Source organism: Trachemys scripta, chromosome 9 (assembly GCF_013100865.1).
Source record: "Trachemys scripta elegans isolate TJP31775 chromosome 9, CAS_Tse_1.0, whole genome shotgun sequence".
NCBI classification, from domain to species: Eukaryota; Metazoa; Chordata; order Testudines; family Emydidae; genus Trachemys; species Trachemys scripta.
Genome location: NC_048306.1, coordinates 38,662,496 through 38,684,001, shown reverse-complemented (window position 1 = coordinate 38,684,001; position 21,506 = coordinate 38,662,496). Strand labels below are relative to the sequence as shown.

Here is a 21,506-nt window from a genome sequence, read left to right as displayed (position 1 = left end):
TCCTGGATTCTATTCCCAGCCAGGGCTGGATTAACCTTTTTGGGCCCCTATGGAGGCAATGAAGCATGGCACGGGGAAGTCAGTCCCCAGAGCAAGGGGCCAGCCAGAGGCAATGGGGCATGGTATGGCAGGGGCGGCCCCGCTCCGCCCAATGCAAGGGCACTATTTAGAAACCGGCAGTTGCCAGATGCACAGTGGCCTGCCCGGCCCTGTGCTGCCAGTATGCCCCTTCCTCTTGGGGGCAGGACCCATGCCACACCACACAGCCCCTCCCCCCGCCCAACACCCCCCAACTCCCTATGACCAGAAGCCCCCCGGACCCACGCACAAATTCACAGCACCCTGCTCAACACCACCCCTGCCCACAGCCCCACCACAACTGCCCAGCTCCCCCCCCCACAGAACCACCACTCCCTAGTGCCCCAACACACACAGATCCTCCCTGCCCCTTCACAGCCCAGCACTCCCCTATACTCCCCACAGACCCACTCCTCCAAGCCCTGCCTCCCGGCCATACCAGCCCTGCTGGGAGGCGACTGTGTCTGCCGGGCTGGTCCCAGGGCCGGGAATCACTCCAGTCCCTTGGGAGTGGTGCGATCAGCCAGGCCAGGACCTGCCCCGGCCAGGGTCCCTCAAGACACTTGCCTGGAGGGACCTAGCCAAGCCCTCTGCACTGTCTCCCCCACATACACACACACCTGGCTGAGACTAGCCAGGCTTCTGCACCAGTCCCAGGCGACTCAGCTTCGGGGAGAAGGTGAAGCCCCACAGGTGGTAGGAAGCAGAGAGTGCCCAGAGCCAGAGGTGCACTGGGGTCTAGCTAGGGGTCAGAGAGGAGGGGGGGGGCGAGGAGCCAGCAGGCAGGCTGGCTGAGAGGAGCAAGTGGGGGGTGGGGGGAGCCAGAGGGGTCTCAGGGCGCAGTGTAGGCGGAGCTGACGGGGCCCCTTCTGAGCATGGGCCCAGCTCCATGGAGCCACTGGAGCCATTGTAAACCCAGCACTGCCTTGGGCAAGTCCTTCAGCTCATCTGTGCCTTAGTTCCCTCATTTGGGGTGTTGAGGCATAATCAGCTTGTAAAGAATGTTGAGATTCTCAGGACAATATGCCTGGACCTGTTAGGCTAAGGGCAGGACACAGACAACTGAAAAGCCAGTCTCCTGGCTAAGAGAGTAGAAGGCTAGGTAAAACAAGTACCAGCCTAGAGTCACTAGAGCCCAAAGCGTGTCTGGAGCGGGGAGACGGAGAAGGTTTGGCAGGAGGAGGAGAAATCTCTTTCCAGGGTTTTCTGTCTCATTGTGCACTTGGGATCCACTGTTTGTTTTTCCACATGACAGGTAAAGAAAAATTGTCTAAGAATAGGAATGTGGGACTTTACAACCACAGCCATGGGTTTGAGCGGTTTTTTTTAAATTGAGCAGATTTTGTCAACAGAGTTAAGCTATAATCAAAGAAAAGCTTCCTTTACATAATGACCCCTTTGTGTATCTAGACTCCTAACTACTTGCTGCTAATGACAAACATTCACACCTGCAGAGCCAGCAGTGCCCTGGGAGAGGGAGCTGGATTCTGGTCTGGCCTAGTTTCATATACAGAATTGTTAATGAAGTTCCCATTGCAGAGCCATTAGTTCTGGCAACGATGCAAAGAAGAAGCCAGCTCTGCTTCCAGATCCCAGGGTGAGTTTGTGGCACTGGCAGAGAGGAAAAACACCACCTTACTTGTAAACCAAGCAAATTTGGTCTGGAGTAGGACCATAGCCACCCACAGGAATCTGAGCAGTGGGTCACTCATCCGAGCCCCCATGCCAGGTTCTTGCAAGGAAGGGAGCAGAGAAAGGAGGGAATGGATGATTGTGCAGTAACAGACTCATGAGGGAAGTTGCTTCCCATACTCTGGCACTTAGCAGGGGGGATGCAGACAGGGAAGCCCAGAATGGCAGCTTCACAGGGAGAGCGGGAGGGGAAACAACAGAAATAACAACAAGGCCAAAGCACCAGCCAAAGTATCAATATAAATACAAATTTATTCTCTTTCCAGAGCAGAAATGGAGAGAAGCCAGTGAGGACAGCACCACAGCAAACAGTACCCAGAGTTAGCTTCCCAGCTTTAACAGATATCCTGAACTCACTTATGCACAATACAATCTCTGCTTATAAAGAAAATGTCCTAGAGGTTCGGTCGGTTGGCCTGGGCTGTATCTTTACTTACAGCACAGAGCTAGCTCAGGGAGAGATCTCAGATTCTCTACTGATGCCCTTTCCAAAGCAAAAGAGGGCGAAGCAATCAGGTCTGATCCTCAAAGGTATTTAGGCACCTAACTCATAGGAATTAAGTGCCCAAATACCTTGGAGGATCTAGGCCTCAGTGATTAAGGGAAGATGCTCAGAGGAGGTACAAGAGAAAATGGAGGCCTGCCATTTTATAGCTAAAAACCCCACTAATTACATTAGTGGATCAGGTGGTTTTAATCAGGGCCTAGATTAGCACTCATCGCAAAGAGAACTCTGGAGTACCGCAGAGCCGTTGTGAGATGGGGAGCCAAGCATGGACGGGGGAAGAGGGAGAATGCTGTAAATAGGTCTGAGACTGGGGAATGCCCAGGAACACTTGTATTCAAGGAGGGCAGAGCACAGGGGACTGCAAGGAGCACCAGGGATTGAGGGTCTAGTAAAGCAGTGGGACACTTCAGCTGCAGGGGGTCCCACTCTCTGGGCTTATTGCACTGTCAATATCGATCAATCATTGTGTGTTCCGATGGAACACTAAGACACTAACCCTGGCGCTCAGATTGGCAGTGCCTTGGGGGGTGTTTCCACCGTCCTCTCTAGCATGAGGGCATGGGTCATTTGCCAGGATTATCTAGGGGTCTTGTTTAATCATTTCCCTGCAGGGGCCTTGGGCACTGGTGCACCTCAGTCCCTCTGTTCTCTGCCTATGGCATGTCATAATCTAGTGTCCTGTGGGCTGTGATACTTGGCCTAATTCTGGTTGTTGGGTTTGGTGTGTGTGGTCTAGGGTGTTGGTGGCTTGCGATAAACAGGAGGTCAGACTAGTGGTGGTCCCTTCTGGCCTTAAGCTCTGTGACTCAGTCACTGATCATGCTGGCCACCGCTCTCAACTAGTTGGGGAGACGAGCGGGCCGTGGTCTCTGCACCCCAGAAGGGAGATTTCATGCAGGGAAAACCAATGACTCCTGAACATGCTTTTAGAGGTGCCTTTGCCCTAATCTTGCATTTCTCTCTCATTCTTAGCTACTTCCCAGTCTCGGCCTTCCACGGGTAAAACCATAGCCCTGCTAGCCCTTCTCCAGTTTGCTAGCAGAGGGAGCCATCTCCTGCCCCATCCCACAGCTGATAATGCGTGGCTCCAATCATCACTACAGCTGCACCCTCGGCCTAGGTCTCCATGTGGCAGGCAGCCAAGGAAGCCACAGGCCCTTCCCAGCTCTCCTAGCACTAGGGCTAAGTGGTTTGTGCCTGTGCTGCATGGTGGTAAAGCAGATGAGGTGAACACCACCTATCTGCACTTGCTCCTCTCCCTTAGGGCCTGACTAGGCTGGAGAGGGTGCAATTGAGGTTTCCTCTCCTTTTCTCCTGGCCTCTGCCTAGAGGGAAAAGTGCAACAGTTTGATCCGGATGAATCTGAGGCTGCTCCTTCTTGATGGACTGGAGCCAGGGGGACCAGCATGGAGCTGGACGTGGGTTGGGGAGATTCCCAGTGGGGGGCAAAGCCAGCAGCAATTCCTCTGGGGAGCAACAACTGCAGAGGGTGCTCTCACTTGTCAGGGTCTGTGTCTCAGGCAGTCCCATCTGTGAGAGTTCTCCCCAGCTTCCGGCAGCATCACCCAGCCTGAGCTTTCTGCACTGGTCCCAAACACAGAACTTGCAAGACTGTCTCTGCAGTGAAACGTGCTCCTCCACTAGACTGGCCAATCCCCACGCACGAGTGGCTCCAGAGCTCCACTAACAACTTTCCTGGCAGAGAATGGGCCACAGCAATTTCCATCGCGGCAGCACCAGAGAGAACATTGTGTTGCTCCGCACACACAATCCACAGCCTTCTACAGCTGCCCTAATATAGGACAAGTCACCACATTTGGCTACTCAGTACACATTAACCCTACTGCCCTACATGCTACAGTAAGCTTAATACCACAATCCACATCACCTCCAGTAAACAGCATGCTATAGCAATCCTAGCAACCTACAGCGCTTTCAATATACCTCACAGGACAGCAATTCACAAGGCTACTAAGAGATACCAAAATCCACAGGACCTTTTACTACACAACATCACAGATCACAGCAACTCCTATGCACAACATACAGCGTACTACAGCAAGCCTCATGCCACGTAATCCACAACATGCTGCACCAAACAAGTTCCACAACATGACACAATATACCACCACAAAGTCAGTATCACACAGAATCTCCGAGACACAGTGCACTCCCTCAAACCTAACACAGCACTAAAGCACCTTATACCCACCACACTGCAGCCACCTTACCAGGCCACAACACACCACCGTCCGCAGTCCTAACAACACAGTCCACAGCACCTTCAATACACAAGAGCAAACAACAAAGCAAGCCAGAACTTTTCCAGTGCACAGTTGCAGCAGTCAGATCCCCACAACATCGGCAATTTAGACTCTGGAGTTCTGTGATGAGTTCCCCATATAAAGTGCCAAATGTCATCAGCTTTGAAGAATGTAGCAACCCTAACACCACGCAGTCTGCATACGACATTCCACGTTGTTCTTCATAAAACTTCCTATTATGCCTCTACTACACTGCAACCTTATTGCCTCTCCCCCCCGAGACAGAACATTCCACCCCATTCCCAGGGGACCTTTCCCCACTGGAGAACATGTCGCAGCCCCCCAGCTCTGCAGCCTTCTCAACTATAACACTTTGTCCCAGACAGACAACTTTCCAGAGCCTTCCAGATCCAAGTGTTCCAGAGAACACGTTGCTATGCTACAAAACACAACGCAATCCTGCATGCTTGCAACACAAGTTTTGTACACCACCCCCCGTGCCAAATAGTTCCCTAATTTAAGGAGAGACCCCAATTGTACCCTCTGGGCTCCCAAACCAAACAGCTCCCGGGGTGGCAGCAAATGGTCTAGGGGCCCTAGTCCAGATGAAGAGAGATTTTTAGAAGCACGATGGAGCTCACCGGAGCACAGCTCCATCTCCTTCCTGATATTGCTCTGGCTGGTGCCATTGCCTCACAACACCATGTCACAATACAACATGATGTCCTGATACATCACAATGGCTCAGTGTCACCAAGAGATGTGAGCTCGCCCATTTCTCTTGCAACACCCTGGAAGAAAAGGAGCACGTTTACCTATCAGATGGAGAAATGGAGGAGAGCCTGCCGCATGGGATGGAATTGCTAAATGGGCATCACAAAGTCGGTGAGCAGCTGGGGAACCAGAGCTAAAGTCTCTAACGGCCTCAGGAGAGATTAATATGAAGAACCCACTAGACACACGTCTTTGTTACTGGGATAATCCCCCATTGCCAATGTGTCGGGATTCAGCTGATAGATCAGAGCCACCTGTTTTATTTAGTTGGATTTTCCATCATGGGAGGAGCTGGGATCCCGTATTATAACTATGGGAGAGGAGGTTGGTCCAGCCCCGACCCCGGTGTTACGGTGACAGACAGCTCGTAAGGGAAATGAACCCTGGATTTGCATTCTAGTCATCGCCACTAGTAAATCCCACTGCACTGAGGTCACCTAGGGGGGAGTTTCTAGGCCAGGGGCAGCACAAACCATGCCTCTGATGGTGAGTTGTAAGAGTACATGATAGCACAGAAGGTGCTGTCCCCTCAAAAGCAGATGCTAGAATAGACCCAATGAGTGAGGCAGAAATTAACACTGAACAAGGTATTAAAATTTAATGCGTGAGTGAGTCCACGATAGTATTTAAGTACAGAATATATATATATATACACACACATATATATATATATATATATTATACACACACACGGTAAATTAAATGCTACGGCTCTCTGTTCTAAAGCTCCTCTCCAGATAAGGCTACTAGCTGGGCTGAAGCTGTATTATTGACTCCTCCCTTCCCCCTTTCGCCCTCCTGCACTGTTCCCACTAGGCAAGCACCCCCAGCCTGGACCTGGAGATCCTGGGGTACCAGGCAATTGCCAGAGTTCAGTTAGTCAGACTCGCAGCCTTTGGCAGCTAACAAAAAGGGTATTAAAACAGATGCTCGGAGGCTGTTTACTGTCCAGTTGCTGCAGGAGCATTAGGCTGCCTGGTGCCCAGCAGGAGGCTGTCTGGGAGCAGAAGCAGCCCACACAGCTGAAGTGGGCCAAGGCTGGGCTCTGCCATCTCCTGTAGGCGATTTCCTTACCTGTCTTACATCAGTCACAAGGAGGGCGACAGTTTGTGACCGGCAAGGGAGGGGGAAGTCTCTGCCTGTGTTTCATGTTCAACACCATCTCAGAGTTTCAGTTCCTGGGTTTCTTTTGAATGCTTTATAGAGTTCCTTAAATTCAGACCCCAGAACACTTGGTCGGAACTGGCTGGTCCTCAGGATGACTCCAGCCAGCACTCCAAAGAGCCTTCAGTCACATTCCCATGTGGCCAGTGGGAGTTCCCCTGAGATCTTCTGACGTTGGTGGACTTCATGAAGGCCATTCCACTGGAGTGCCCCCAAGCAGGTCCGAGGGAAGCCCATCCCAGGAGGAGTGTGAGAGGTGGGGGAGGAAAGCAGCCAAGAAGCTGGTTAGACAAAGCCTCTTACCCGCGGGAGGTGTTAGATAAGGGAGGTCACACCTGAAAGAAAAGCCAAGAGGTCACATGAGATGGAATTTGGAAACTATCACATTAATAAACTGATTGGAGAGAGATTTGCCAGAAAGTTCTCCCCTGCCGTTCTCCCCAGCACACACACACAGGAACCCCTGGGTCTGCTGTGCTGGAGCAGGAAAGGAGGTTCACATGGAGGATTATGGAGCTATAACACTAGATGAAAAAAGCAGCCATGTCCAGTAGCTATTAAAGAGGCATTACTCAAGCAATAGCCCAGTGTTAGAAGTGCTAAATCCCAAGTCCTGTCCAAAGACCATGCTGGTGTTGTGAGAAGAGAGTGGGCCATTCAGAGTAACACCAACTACTAAACATTCCCAACTGAGAATGGGCTTTTTCTGGGTATCCAGGAGGACGTGAGTGATTTCTTCAGATATGTAAGGGGTCTGGTCTTTGCCGCCTCATTAGAGTGATGGGTAGTGGCTCCAGACTGGGCTGGAGAGAGGGGAGTTGGTTTGAGGTGATCAGATCTAGCGATACCAGGAACCGAATGGGGTCAGGTATGTTCCTCTTCAGCAGCAGTAGAAACCATCTGGAGCACAGGGCTCCCATGACTGATGTCTCTCTCCAAGGCAGAAGGCTGCCCCTATGTCTGGTTGCACTCTCCTGGGCCAAAGGCTGCCGTTCTTAGCAGTTCTGGAGCTTTTCCACAGTTAGGGGGAATTCCTCCTTCTCCTCCCTGAAATCTATGTCACCGCAAGTCCAAGCAGCTCTTTGGCAGTGGGTGATTGCTAGGACTCAATTGTTGCAGGATTGGCTGAATGAGGGCTAAGGCTTCATTTGAGCCAAACGAGACACTCATTTTAGAGAGGAGTAAGAAACCAGCAAAGAGGATTTCACTCCAGTACCTTGGGAGTTGGGGAAGGCACTCCTCAGTTTCTCCATGATGTCCTCCAAACACAGACTGACATCCCGTGCCCTCGTCTCCACCTCATCTGGGGAACAGGAGGAGTAGAGAAAAGGCAGAGCTGCGATTATAGGCATTTTTCAGAGATTTAACTCCATACGGCTACCAGATAGGCTAGATCCACAAGGCAGGACAGTGTGATCAGGAGACAGGGCAGGGACTGGAAGCACTGCAGAGAGATGCCCTGTTCATGGGGCTAGGCAGTGCACGGCTTCTCATAAAGCAGAAGAATGGAGAGCCTAGAAAGCAAAGCTCTGTGTTTCATAGCAAGGCCGACCAGGAAGGTGAGGGGCTGGTGACAGCAGAGCATCTGAACAGCAGATGAATGGGCCTTTTTTGTAGCACAACGACCCACCCACACCTTGGCATGTCACAAGGAATGGGGATGAGGCCCCAGGCAGGTGACCAGGGCTGGCAAGGGGCACAAGAGATCTAACGTCCAGCTCCAGAGCCTTACCTGCAGTTTCGGTTTCAGGGGTGTTGTGTTCCTTCTCCCTGGGCTGACTTCCCTCCGACGGATGGGGCGAGGAAGCCAAAGAAGAGGCCGCAGAGCCATTGATGTCCAAGTCAGTTGGCGGCTGGAAAGAGAAAGGAGACTTCATAAAAAAGTTTTCTTTGGCTCCCTGGTTCCACGTTCCTCCTTCCTTGACCTTGGCCTGCAACCTTCTGTACGTCCATTACCAGAACCTGCCACCCATATCAGCCTTCCCCCTCACTCGCAGTGTTGCAGCTCCTCTCCCAGGCCCATCATACCAAAGCCCTCTCAGATACTGGACTCTGCACCCTGCTCTACCTCCGACCCCTGTGAGGTACCTGCAGTAGCAACTCTCTCAGGCGGTGCAGCTGGGATTCCAGCTGCTTGTTATGGTCCTCCAGGATCTGCATTCGGGTCTCCAGGCGGCTCTTGTGTTGCCGAAGGATCCTTGCCTCAGCCAGGAGCTCATCATTGTGCGGCTCTTGGGCTGATTCTGGAGACCCTTCTGCCACAGTGGGGGACTCCACTGCCTCATCGTGCTGCCATTTCAGACGTCTCAGCTCTCCTTGGAGGATCCTGCAGAAGGGACAGTCAGGATCCAAGCAGCAACTCTACAGCTTCGGAGACAAGACTGGAATCGCTGAACTGGCCCCCATCAGCAGCTGTGGGCACGGGATGGACAACCCGCCACCAAGAAAGCCCCGCTGGGCTGATTTCTTACCACCAGGATCCAGCGTCCCCCTGAATTCTCTGCCTGGCACCAAGTCGATACCTGCCCCTAGTTCTGCACCAGTTCCCAACAGTTTCCTTAACACGTCAGCAATGAACTAAACTTGCAGGAAACAAACAGCTCAGCTCTGGGAAATTGCCTCCCTCTGAACCTAGCTCTGTGCCTGGCAGATGGCTCCTCGGTGCTTGGGCCATGGTGATAAATCAAAGAAATGGGAGACGGAAGAGACCTACGATGGCTTGTTCAGCTAGTACCTAGGACAAGGCAAAACTGCTCCCTGCAGAATATTTTCCAGCCTTGCTTTAGATGTCCCAGATAACAGGGCTCCTGTCACTTCCCTCGGGAGACTGTGCCACTTTAATACCGCTCGCTCTCCAGAAGTTTGATTACTAGTGAGCCTACATGTCCCCTTCCTCCACTTCACATTCACCCCATTACGCCAAGTTATACTTACTGGAGCTAAACAAGGCAGCTCTGTGATGTGTCCTTTCCCCTCCCAATACCTGCAGAAAGTTCTCACATCTCAGTCAAGCTAGACATATTGTGCTCTTTCCATCCCTCTCCATCAGTCACCCCCCCCTAGCCCCTGCAATCCTTTCCATGGCTCCTCTCTGAATGCCCGCCTGCTCGTCCAGCCCTTGGTGAGCAGGCCAAGACAGTGTTTCTCTGGCTCCTTTCCCCCTTGAACCAACCCCCGTCTCACTTTCTAGCTTTGGCTTTTGGCCACACACATACCTGTTCTCATCCTCTAAGTGGGCCAGGATTCTCTCCAGCTCCCCCTTATCCTCTGTGTTGAGGCTGTCCTCGACCTTTGGGCTGCACACCAGCTCTCTGTCTGTGATTGGGCTGGAGTGACGCAACAGGTACTGATCCTCATCCCTGTCACAAAATACCAGGAGGAGATCAGTGAGGGAACTCTAGCGATGGGAGCGCGAGTGGAAGGAACAGCTGCAGGGAGGCGGTTTTGTACAAGAGAGGCTGGTTCTGTATTGCTTAGAGCAGGGGAATTGAACTCCTGGGTACAGAGGGTGACTATGCACCACAGATAGGGCAGGACAGATAATAGAGGAGGAGCTTTTCACATGCCAGCCTCAGTATATCTCCCCATGCAAGCATTGCAGAGAAATACATTCAAAATATAGAGATACACATCAACTCACAGGCTATCGTCTGGGGACAAGCTGTCATTAAACAAGGAACAGTTCTGGCTCTCCATCTCCGCGAGCCTGGGGAAACAAAACTGTGTTCATACGTGCCCAGGAGAACCAGTGGATGTGTCCGTATGTTCTATGCGCCACAGTTCTTGGGGTCTCCTGTAGACAACTAGACTGGACGTCTTCCCAGCTGTTCTGCCCCCAGTGTCCAGGTCACTTTTTTTTTTTTTTTTGTTCTAAACATTTTTGTCCTTCATAGAAAAAAATTGTAAACATGGGTAGATTGTCCTGAGAGAGATGAGCCCTTCATGTGGAGCCACCCAGGGTTCATCACAACTGAGCAGCTGTTTCATGTAGTACAGTAACTCCTCGCTTAATGTTGTAGTTATGTTCCTGAAAAATGCTACTTTAAGCAAAACAATATTAAGCGAATCCAATTTCCCCATAAGAATTAATGTAAATGGAGGGGTTAGGTTCCAGGGAAATTTTTTTCACCAGACAAAAGACTAATATATAGATAGACAGATAGATAGATAGATAGAGAGAGAGAGACAATAAATTTTAAACAATTTAATACTGGTACACAGCGATGATGATTGTGAAGCTTGGTTGAGGTGGTGAAGTCAGAGGGTGGGATATTTCCCAGGGAATGCCTTACTGCTAAATGATGAACTAGCAATTGGCTGAGCCCTCAAGGGTTAACTCGTTGTTAATGTAGCCTCACACTCTACAAGGCAGCACAAATGGAGGGAGGGGAGACAGCATCGCAGATAGAGACAGAGACACACACCATGTGTGTGAAAGAGAGATGCGCATTGCTCCTTTAAGTACCCCACTCTAAGTACACTGCCTTTTTAAGTAGATCAATCAGCAAGCTGAGACAGCAGCTGCTGCCAGGAAGCTCCCTCCGTCCTGAGCCCTGTCATGTGTCCCCCCACTCTATGGAAGATGGGGTAAATGGGGTGCAGGAGCAGGGGGCAAGGGGACACCCTGCCTTTGCTCCCCCCCCACAGCAAACAGGAGGCTCTGGGGAGCAGCTCCAAGGCAGACGGCAGGAGCAGCACATGGCAGTGGGCGGAGGGACAGCTGAACTGCTGGCAATTGATAGCCTGCTGGGCAGCTGCTGCACAGGGAACTTAGGGGAGCGGGGGGCTGCCGGTCCACCCTGGTTCCAAGCCCCCACCAGCTAGCTGCAAAGTTCTTCCTGCAAGCAGTGGACAAAGCAGGTGGCCGCCAAACAATGTTATAAGGGAGCTTTGCACAACTTTAAACAAACATGTTCTCTAATTGATCAGCAACGTAACAACAAAACAGCGGACGACTTTAAGTGAGGACATTTACAATCAGCTCTCTGAATCCTTAAAGGAACCTTTCTTCCCACTTGTCCTGAATGCCTATTAGGAGAGCAGTTTCTAAATTATAGCCTTGTTGAGTTTTTAGATATAAGAGTAGATTTGCTAATCTACTCTTATATCTAAAAACTCNATTTACAATCAGCTCTCTGAATCCTTAAAGGAACCTTTCTTCCCACTTGTCCTGAATGCCTATTAGGAGAGCAGTTTCTAAATTATAGCCTTGTTGAGTTTTTAGATATAAGAGTAGATTTGCTAATCTACTCTTATATCTAAAAACTCAACAAGGCTATAATTTAGCAACTGCTCTCCTAATAGGCATTCAGGACAAGTGGGAAGAAAGGTTCCTTTAAGGATTCAGAGAGCTGATTGTAAATTTAATTACTATATTAGACTGGTTTTTCTATCAGTAACTATTATTTTCTCAACTTTTAAGTGAGGAGTTACTGCATATGGACTGCAATCCTATCTGGAGGGTGGGGCAGTGTTAGGGCACTGGTCTGGGAGACCCAGAGTCAATTCCCAGCTTCATCACAGAGCCCCTGTGTGGCCCTGCCCCTAGGCACTTAGGCCCAGATTCACACAGAAGTTTATGCTTCTAAATCATTGATTTAAATGGAAGTTGAAGCCTAAATACCTGTGTGGATCGGGGCCCTCGTCTCTGTGCTCAGTTCCGCACCCGGGTGATGGGGACAATAGCACTGCCCTGTCTCACAAGGGTGTTGGGAGAAGCAATGCTTTATGGATTGGGAGGCTACAGCAGTGGGGGCCATGAAGTCCCATGGGGCGACCTGAGGCAGGTGCCTGGGAACAAAAACCCCGAGGGCGTTGGTGAGGGTATAACTGGTTCCGACAGGGATCTGGCTTGTCTCTTAGGGGAAGTATAGCAGCTTAGTAGGCCTCTTCTTTAAATACAAAATTCATGAATGAAAATAAAGGTCCTGTAGAAACAAAATGGTCGCATCCCAGCCCAGATTAGCCCCTCTGGGGATCCCACTCCAAAGGGGGCCCTACTGCTGCATCACTACCTTTCTTCCCCTCTCAGGACGAGGGCTCCATGTTTTGGAACTAACCTGAGCCCATTTGAGCCATGATCCCTGCCTGTGAAGTGACTTTAGTGAGTGCTGCCTGGAAAGCCCCAGCAGAGGGGTGTGTGGAGAGGGTGAGGGCACTTGGATTACTGGGGTTACTTCACCCTGCAAACTGCAGAGTGAAGGCTGCACACAAGGTGGACAGAGGACCTCATTGGGCATCCTGCACCGGCATGTGGTACCTGCTGGCGAAGTGTTCGATCCGGGAGTGGGTATCGGCATGTGGTAACATCGGGGAGGAGGCCGGTCTGGAAGAGACACACACAGGTCAGTGAGACTCTATGGTTCCTTACTCTGACCTCTGACTAGGAGATGCTGCCCCAGTCCCATTTGGGTCTAGAAGTGCCAGGGATAGTTTGGAGAAGCATCACTCTGGTGCGGTTAAACAGGAAGTTGGAAGCAGCATCTCCACCAAACCCTCCATCAAGGGAGGGCGATGGGAATCCCAGGTCTTCTTCCGAGGCCTAGACACCAATCCAGCCTCTAGAGTGAAACCTTAACCATCTTCACCCTCTGATCCTTGCAGTAGGATCATTTCCATTTGAATTCCACACCCCTAAACCTGGCAGGCCCCCATCTGTGTGTGTGTGTGTGGGGGGGTATCAGACAGGGCCTATTGGTGCGACAGTAGCACTCACGTCTCAGTGAAGTCAGCTTCCAGCACAGACTGGACGGGCAGGTAGCCTCTCTGTGGATGCTTGCTGAAGTACTGCTTGGACCGGAACTTGTTTTTTAGGGTCGTAGCAAAGTCCCTCATGTTCTCACTAGAGGTGGTCTACAGAAAAACAGACACACCAAGGCTTTAGTGAGTAAGGGGTGGCGGCACCCCTCAAGTCGAGCTCAAACAGGGCAGGAGGGAGAGTTTCCAGAGCACAGGCCACAGGTGCATGCAAGAATTGTGCAATGAGCAGGGAAGAGCACGAGCAAACAGCTGCACATGGAATCAGGAGTGTGGCTTGTCATACCACAATGCAAGGCCATGCCAACATGCACAGTATTGGGGACTGTCGCTGCACTTCACACAAATGGGCTGGAGTGGCAAAGCCTGTGTTTACTCCAACAGCTTTGTAATCAGCAAAACACACTTGTGTAGGCAGCTTCCGTCATGCACAGGCAGAGCTGAACAAAACATCGGCTAAACCATTTCTGGCACTGCACAAGGCTACCCGCAGCAGGAGGGGGGCACTGCACTGAATGAAGAGTTTCCTGCAATACTCTAGGCTTGCTGCCCCTGGCTCTCTAGCCATGTGAGACTGCGAGTGCTCTGCACTCCCAGCACGACAGCAAGCACCCCAGCTCCTTACCGGGGTATAGTATTCCATGATGGGATAGTGGAGCTTGTTCCCTTTGCTGGCTCGTCCAGTCAGGAAGCAGGTCTGACAGATATCCACATTGAACTGCTTCAGGCTGCGGTACCTGGGAAGATGAAGTGGAGTTAGGGAGACAGCACCAATCTTTGATGCTTTGTCTCCAAGCCTCCCGCCTCCAGGGGGTCTCAGCAGGGGACCTCTCTGAGGTAGTGTGTCTGGCTCACCCTGTGTGCTCCTCACAGGTCACGGCAGCTCTGTTTTTTCTTGTACATCGCTGAATCTAAAGCACAGCTCAGAGGCGCTGACCCATTCACTGTCCCCAGAAGCCAGCAAGCTTCCTCCCTCTCTTCCTGCGGTGACAGAGGGTCTCTCCATTTGATATTTGTGGCAGTACCTGTCTAAGGTACTGATACGAATGCCCAAATTATTGAGACATGGAGGTCATAGGTCACATCTAAAACCTACTGCAAGTCTAGGGCAAATGGCCTTTTCAGCACACGGCCCAGCTGTTGAATTGCCCCTGCTGGTGGGGGCCAGCCAGTAACGTCTCCAGAACGGCCACAGCCTCCCCAAGTGCTAGACAAACACGCTCCTGGCAGAGACCTCATCTCCCAGCCTCAGGGGAGAGTGGGTGAGGGTGGGGACCCCACCCCAGCCCCATGGCCCCAGCACACCCTTTTTCTTTTAACATGTTTGGTGTGACTGTGCCCCTGGGCTGGCTGCTGCTATCCGCACATCAGGCATGACCTGAGCAGTGCAAGCTTCCCTCGGACCTGCTGACAGGCCTCTGCCCTACCGGCATGGGAAAGCAGCTCAGTCTCCCTGCTGAGGTAGCCAGCCAAGGGTTCCATTAGTACTTGTAGTTGGTGCTTCGTGCTGGTCTCTGTCCAGGGGATAAATGTCATATCAAGTCATTTCACAGAGACCACGAACGCTTGACAGCTGGGTCAGCTTTCTGTCACTCCCACCTGAGCCAGGTTCCAGCAGACCGCCGCCAGGACCGGGCTGAGGTCCCATTCAACGCAGGGTCCCCACTCTCACCCACTCTCCCCTGAGGCTGGGAGATGAAGTCTCTGCCAGGAGTGTGTTTGTCTAGCACTTGGGTGAGATTCATCCCAGTGTAACCCCACTATCACTGGCTCCCGCAGAGTTCCCCTTGTTCCTAAACCGGCTGCAGAGACTGCACACACAGTTGCTCTCCATACCTGAAGCCTTTGATGGGACACTGTTTGCAGACAGAGCACTTGGTTTGGTGCTTCACCTGCTCAGCAATGGTCACTCTGTGCAGGACAGCCAGCCACACCATGGACTGTGGTTCCAGGTTGGCCCATTCCAGGAACTGGACAACCTCGATCACAGGCTTCCCATTACTCTAAGGAAAGAGGAAAGAGACAGGAGTGGATCACGCTGTGAAATACCATCATGGCTTCAAGCACGGAGTGAGGCAGAGATCTCTGCTAGCCAATACCCAGGCATGGCTCCTGTTCCATCCCCCCATCTCTGCCGAGCTGGTACCATACCCACTCCAGAGAAGGCATGTACATTACAGGAGGTAGCGCCGACACTGATCTCCCCCAGAGCTGTTCCCAGAGCTGCTGCCACTGCCTCCCTGCCCATTGACGGACCCCTCGGGAAGGTACAAGGCACAAGGAAGCATCGCCACTGACGTTACTTACGAAGCGGAAGCAGCTGCGGACACTAGGCTCCACATTGCTGCCCCCAAATGCTGCCACCTCTCCCAACTGGCGCGGAACCTGAATGGCCTCATGCAGCAGGATGCTGAGATGCCGCTGGTCGCACAGACCACTGGGATTCGCCACCTGGCCAAAGAGATCTGCCAGGAGATGGCCCAGCACCACAGTAATCAAGAGAACAAGGGTGAGAGACCAACAGCACAGACACCCCCATTACAGTTGTGCAGGTGTGTGTCCCCACCCCCACCCCATGGCGGGAGATGCAGCTTTATTTGGGCAAGAGGAAGGGACGCGAGAGTACAGAGATGAAGCAAGGCTTGGAGCTTTGACCCCGAGACTGACCCTTTGCCACAGCTGAGCTGAGGAGTTCACCTGTGTGTGTCTATATTTGCACTGCAGCATTGTAGTCCCAGCCTAGTAAATTAGGAGGTCTGGGATTCAGAGAAAGAGCGGGAGTCGTGATGCAGAGATTAGTCATGGTAGAAGGCTCCCATCAGGCAGGCCTCCTTGCTCAGAAACTTTACTAAGCCCGGAAGCCTCCCACTCCTGCTCTGACCTAGTTATTCCACGGACCCCGGGTGGTGACTCACACTGGAATTTCTCCTTCACCTCTGTGCCACACAGACATGCAATGCCAGTCTTGAAGGACAGCGCTCGCATCTTCCCGCTGCGACCGCTGAAAAACAGAGAGGCACAATGCTGAGCCCCTCTCTGTTCTGCGAAGGTCGTTTTCTTAACAGAGCCCCGTCAGTGCCTGCTGGGAGTTCAACAGCATGAGCTTCCTCCCAGCAATGCCAGCTGGACCACTGCAATGCCAACTTCTTCACAGGAGTGCCCTGCCTATGCCAGCTGGGCCCCAGCCCATGGCAGTGTGAGCTTCCTTGCAGCACCCGCCCAAGCTCCAGCAGTGAGGTTCCCCTCCACGCAGTGCCCAGACAGTGTGCCGGCTCCAGCAGCGCCAGTTTTATGGCTTTGAAAGGAATCAGGGAAGCCGAGAGCAGGTACCTATCGAAAACGTTGAGCAGCCAGTTGAGACTCATGTCCACGCAGAGCGGCACGTTGACCAGAATGCCCCTCTCCTCCTCCAGCCGCTCATAGAGGGAAGTCAGGCAGTGGATGACCTCCACCACGTCCATCACGCGATCGCTGGGCTGTAGCTCATGCTCATTAAAGATTTCCAAGGCTGTGGCCAGAGTCACCAGGTCCACTGAGCAAGCCAGGGGCAGAGAAGCGAGGCATTGGAGGAGCAGGGAACAGGGAAAGGAAACATTACAGATCAGAATGGAGCGGAGAGGTATGGAAATCTTCTCTGAAGACATCAGTCCCAAACACAACAAAAATACATCATCAAAGGGCCACCATCTATTTTAAAGCCACCTTTCTGTCTAGCATTCTTTCCCCTACTGTGGTTACAGCTAACAGCTAAGATTCCAGTCACTGAAAGATTACAGGGAAACAGTGTCTCACTATTTTTTTCCATGTGTTTACTCTGGCCATTGGAGAGCACTTTGTGTAGCGTCTCACTGCCCAGCGAGTCAGTTTCCCTTCTTTGTGTGGGGCCTTCCACAGCAACATAGGAGAGAAAAAGATGTGAAAGCAGAGGAAAATGGGACTGAAAAGCTACAAGAATCACTGGGGCTCTGAGGTGAGGGTAGGACTGTCAAAATTGATCAGAGAGAGTTGACAGTCTCATCGAACCAACCCCAATCCCAATCAGTTGCTCAACTCCAACCTCTCCTTGTAAGCACTGAAAGGCTCCCCAGAGTAGGAGGGCAGGAGAGGCAAGGACAGCGTATGGTACTCACACCGCAGAGCTTTCTGGACACGGCGCAGCTTCATGGCCGTCCGATACGCAGAGAATTTGATGTTGTTCAAATCGGCTGCAAAACAACATGAAAGAATTTAATATAACCATGGCCTGTGCATCTTCATACTCAGCAGCAGGGAAAGGCGCACTCACCAGTCACAGACTTTGCTGGGGAAAATGTCCTTTGAATTAGCACAAAACCCAAGCCAAAGGATGTTGTGCCAGTTCCAACACACAAAAGGCTCAATCCTCCATCAGGGACAGAAGGTGAGGAGGAGTGAGTGTGACAGAAGACTGCACAGAATCACACCAGGTCTCTGCAGAGACTCTGGATCCATTATATCATGGGGAACTAAACAGAGGGAGTTCTGCCGCTTGTCAGGTGCGCTGGGGGGGATTGCTCCGAGTCCCGTCGTACAAAGGGCATGGGAAGGAGAGGCTGTGTGAATCAGTGCTCTCCATGGGCTCATGCAATGGGCTCCCCAAGGGAGGTGCCTCAAGCAGCTCTTACCTAGCGTTTGGTATAACTCAGTCATCTTGGGGTGGTCCCAGCATGTCGTCTGAGCCTGGTGGCTGGAAAAAAAAAAAAAAGAAGGAAACCAAATCACTAAACCTGTAAGTTAACTGGCAGACATGTGAACAGGCAGATGGATGCAGCCAGCCATCACCCTCTTTCTATTGCAAAGGGTCCCCAAAGTCTGTGCTGCACTGGATTGGAGCTCCCTCTGGCCCCAAACTAGGCAGCAGATGCCTGCTGGCCTCTGCCCATCACCTGATGATCTCATCCTCCCATCTCAGCATAATGGTGCATTGAGATCCCACATGATGTCCTATTGGGCGGGGAGGGGGAGCTGATAATACCAAGGGGATTCCCAGTGCACACAGGCGGGGTGCATTTTGGAGGCAAGGGGTCCACCCTGGTGGAATAAGGTGTGATGAGCTTGTTTCAACATCACTGTTAATTTCGCCTCCAGCCCCACCTCTTATGGGCTGACTGCTAGGGTCCTTCCTCCTACAACACGCACACACGACTCTCCAGTGCCCCAATGCCTGCTAACAGCCACTAGGGAGTGCCTGACAACAGCACTTGCCAAATTAACACACACACACGTCTGCAAACATCCCCTCTGCAAAACCAAATGAGAGTCCCCAGAGCAGGGAATCCTGCAAGGGAACACAACTCTTTCCCCAGCCACATCTGAATGTGGGGACCCAGCTAGGCTCCTACTTACACCACAAACTGAGGAGTCTGCACTGTGATTACAGATCTGCCCGGGGGGGAAAGGGCTACATGGGCTGTGTCCGGTGTGACTGGAAGACGGTGAGCTCACCGCATGAGAGCCTGGAATGGACAGGACTTGTGTTTTACCCCATCAAGACCACGTAGGTCTTATTGGAGGTGAGTGGGAAAGTCACACGGGATGTGAGACAGAGAGACCAGCCTCTCTTCCAGCCTCTGACTGTACACTTACTTGATGTAGTATGGCACTTTATTGGGTGAAATTGCTCGTTCCCAGGGAACCTGGACAGAGGCTGCGAAGAGAGACAGATACAGACGCTACTGTCAGTCAAACTCCTCTCTGATGAGAGATCGCAGCCTACCGAGTGCTGTTCTTGGGAAGCAGAGATGAGGTGGGGCTAGGGACGCAGCACTGCTTGCACTGTGAACGCAGAAATGGAGTAGCCATCTCTGTGTCCCCAGCCTCACCCCACTCCCCACAGTTGACTGTGGACAGGACCCTACCACTGGGACACTGCCATTGCCCCAGGCAATGGTCTCTGGTCAGTGAAATCCTTCCTTACAAGGTCCATCCTTGAGACACCAATGTGCATCAGTGTGGGTGGGTGTACTGCACTGGATTTGGGTGCTTGAGGATGTGTTGCTACCCTCTAATGGCTGAGCCACAGTGTATGAGACACCTGCTTCTCTCACTCTCATTAGAGCTCTCCTTCAGTTCAGGAGAGGCCTGTTTTTCTGAAGCAGAAAGATCAGGGTGGATAGGAGCCCTGCCATAACTGCATTGGTTGTCTGCAGCATCAGTCATTATCCGGGGAAAGGAAACCCTTTCACCTCCAGCATCACCACCAAACAGCTCACCTCCACGCAGGCACCAAGGTCAGTGCTTCTAAACCTGGCTCCTAAATCTATGTGCAGGCACCCAGGCCAAGTGACCTGCTCTGCAGAGAAGCCGAGCACCCACTAATCCCACTAATGTCATCGGGAGCTGGGGGTGCTCAACACCTCAGAGAATCAGGCCATTTTTATGTAGAAGTCTAACATCAGACACCCAGGTTTGGAAATTTTGTCCTAAATGCTTTCCACTGCAGGATTCACCATGGTGCCAAGACAGCCTCCTGACAGAGCCAGCTCAGTGACGGGAGAACAGCATCCTGCTTTACAATGGGAAATAACAGGCACATTCTCACCACCCTACCCACCACTGTGGACTATGGGAGCTGACTTTTTGCTGCCATCTGTCATCCAGCCCTGTGGAGTCACAGGATTACTGAGTTTGGCACAGCCCCAAGTGTCAACTGGGAGCTGCTTCAGGCTCATGTCACTATGTCTGTGTTGTTGAATGGGGCACCACTCCACCTGACTGGCCCGAGTGGTTAGCAAATACAGATCATAATAGCCTGGAGAGCTGCCTCCTGCATAAGGGCTTGTCTTCAAAGAGGGTTAAGATTCAGGGAACAAAGGTCACTTTACTTCCAAACGGGAGCATCCACATGGGTTTAATGCACTTTCACTGATGCCCAATGACTTCACACTTTAGTGGATTTGTTGTATTTTTCCTGAGTGTCCCCATATAGACAAGCACCTAAATCCTGTACCCTCCAGGTATCATGGTGCTATCAACCTTGGGTAATGCCATGTGTCACTTAGGAACTGCCACTCGATAGTGCCTCTTTCTAGCTGGTTATTGGGGTTGCCCTGGCAGAGCTAGGCCAAGGGGAATATGTCTCCGGGGGTAATCTTATGTGGCCAAGGCATTAAGAAAGGCAGGCAGGTGTGAGTCTGTACAAAGCAAATGGCACAGTGCTTAGCTTCTCCCATGCGGGGGTATCTGATGGTGGGGACACTGGGAGGATCTGCTCACGTACTGGAGAGGAAGTGCTGGGAACCTGGGCCAAAGTCCCGATGGGCATCCTGGAGCTGCTTCAGGCGTTCGTTAACCGAGGTCTGGGAGAAGGGGAAACTGGAACTTAAATGTGAACTTCCCCAGGATTTCAGCTTTTCGACAGCTCAGGAGGCATCACACATGTACTAACATGGAACTGCAATGCACCAACCCTCTCCCACATCTACCACCTCCCTGGATTCCTATCCCCCAACAACCAAATCTTCTAGCCCATTCTTTGGCCTAGCTAATTCTCAGTCCTCACAGGCCAGATCTTCACTATGGCTCCACTGAAGTCACCAGAGCTGCACCCATTTACGCCAGCGGAGGACCTGCCCCTATGAGCCCCCGTTGTGCCTCGTCTTTCATGTTGCCTCTGTTCTTCAGAGTCCCACTGCAGACTCACCACCTCCCTGCCCAGTGGCCTGCTGTCTCCCTCTCGCTCAGAAAAGACCCATTCAGACATATGACCCCAGATCTCTGTTACCCTTGTTGCACTCTGACAGCCCATTCTCCATAATGTTCAACTACTGTTCACAGAGCACCCAACTTCCCTCCTTTGCCCCTTCCTACCTGTAGCTGTTTCCATCGGGTGTTGATCTGCTCCAGAGCCCGGGAGTTCTCCATGGACAGGTGCACATCTGAGATAGCAAGCTGGTGTGCGAGGTCATTAACTAGCTTCACCCCGTCCTTCATGGGGGAGAGCTCCTCTTTAAACAGCTAGAGCCCCCCATCCCAAAAAGAAGAGACAGAAAGTGGGACAGAGACAAAAGCCACTCAACTCACTTTTTCATTGTAACATCACTAGCAACGCTCCACCGACCTGGGTACACCAGTGGCTAGCACTGCCTGGGAGGGTGGGGGTGGGTGGGAATCACTGCCTAACCCTCCTCCCGAGAGTGCTAGAGCAGCAGAACGAACCCAGCAAGCCAGACTGGAGATGCATGTACTAGCACTACAATGGAATTGAGTTCCCTTGCTTGGGATACTAATCAGATCCCAACTAGTAGCCAATG

General features: G+C 52.0%; 1 protein-coding gene across 4 annotated transcripts in view; it reads right to left on the bottom strand.

Annotated features, from left to right (window-relative positions):
* Positions 1 to 2,004: 2,004 nt before the first annotated feature.
* The window catches only part of DRP2 (dystrophin related protein 2), a 49,143-nt gene continuing 29,641 nt past the window's right edge, over positions 2,005 to 21,506 (bottom strand). For 3 of the 4 annotated variants that reach the window (XM_034782339.1, XM_034782340.1, XM_034782341.1), the window contains 18 exons: positions 21,064 to 21,210; positions 20,474 to 20,552; positions 18,841 to 18,901; positions 17,880 to 17,941; positions 17,367 to 17,441; positions 16,567 to 16,768; positions 16,152 to 16,237; positions 15,544 to 15,701; positions 15,073 to 15,239; positions 13,862 to 13,973; positions 13,196 to 13,332; positions 12,740 to 12,805; positions 10,121 to 10,186; positions 9,696 to 9,839; positions 8,569 to 8,806; positions 8,213 to 8,333; positions 7,697 to 7,783; positions 2,005 to 6,815 (listed from right to left, as the gene is read on the bottom strand). In XM_034782339.1, the coding sequence (XP_034638230.1) occupies positions 6,796 to 6,815; positions 7,697 to 7,783; positions 8,213 to 8,333; positions 8,569 to 8,806; positions 9,696 to 9,839; positions 10,121 to 10,186; positions 12,740 to 12,805; positions 13,196 to 13,332; positions 13,862 to 13,973; positions 15,073 to 15,239; positions 15,544 to 15,701; positions 16,152 to 16,237; positions 16,567 to 16,768; positions 17,367 to 17,441; positions 17,880 to 17,941; positions 18,841 to 18,901; positions 20,474 to 20,552; positions 21,064 to 21,210 (2,028 nt within the window). In that variant the 3' untranslated portion in view covers positions 2,005 to 6,795. Of the gene's footprint in view, positions 6,816 to 7,533; positions 7,784 to 8,212; positions 8,334 to 8,568; positions 8,807 to 9,695; positions 9,840 to 10,120; positions 10,187 to 12,739; positions 12,806 to 13,195; positions 13,333 to 13,861; positions 13,974 to 15,072; positions 15,240 to 15,543; positions 15,702 to 16,151; positions 16,238 to 16,566; positions 16,769 to 17,366; positions 17,442 to 17,879; positions 17,942 to 18,840; positions 18,902 to 20,473; positions 20,553 to 21,063; positions 21,211 to 21,506 lie in introns of those variants that run through there. The other variant, XM_034782338.1, reaches the window with a different exon arrangement.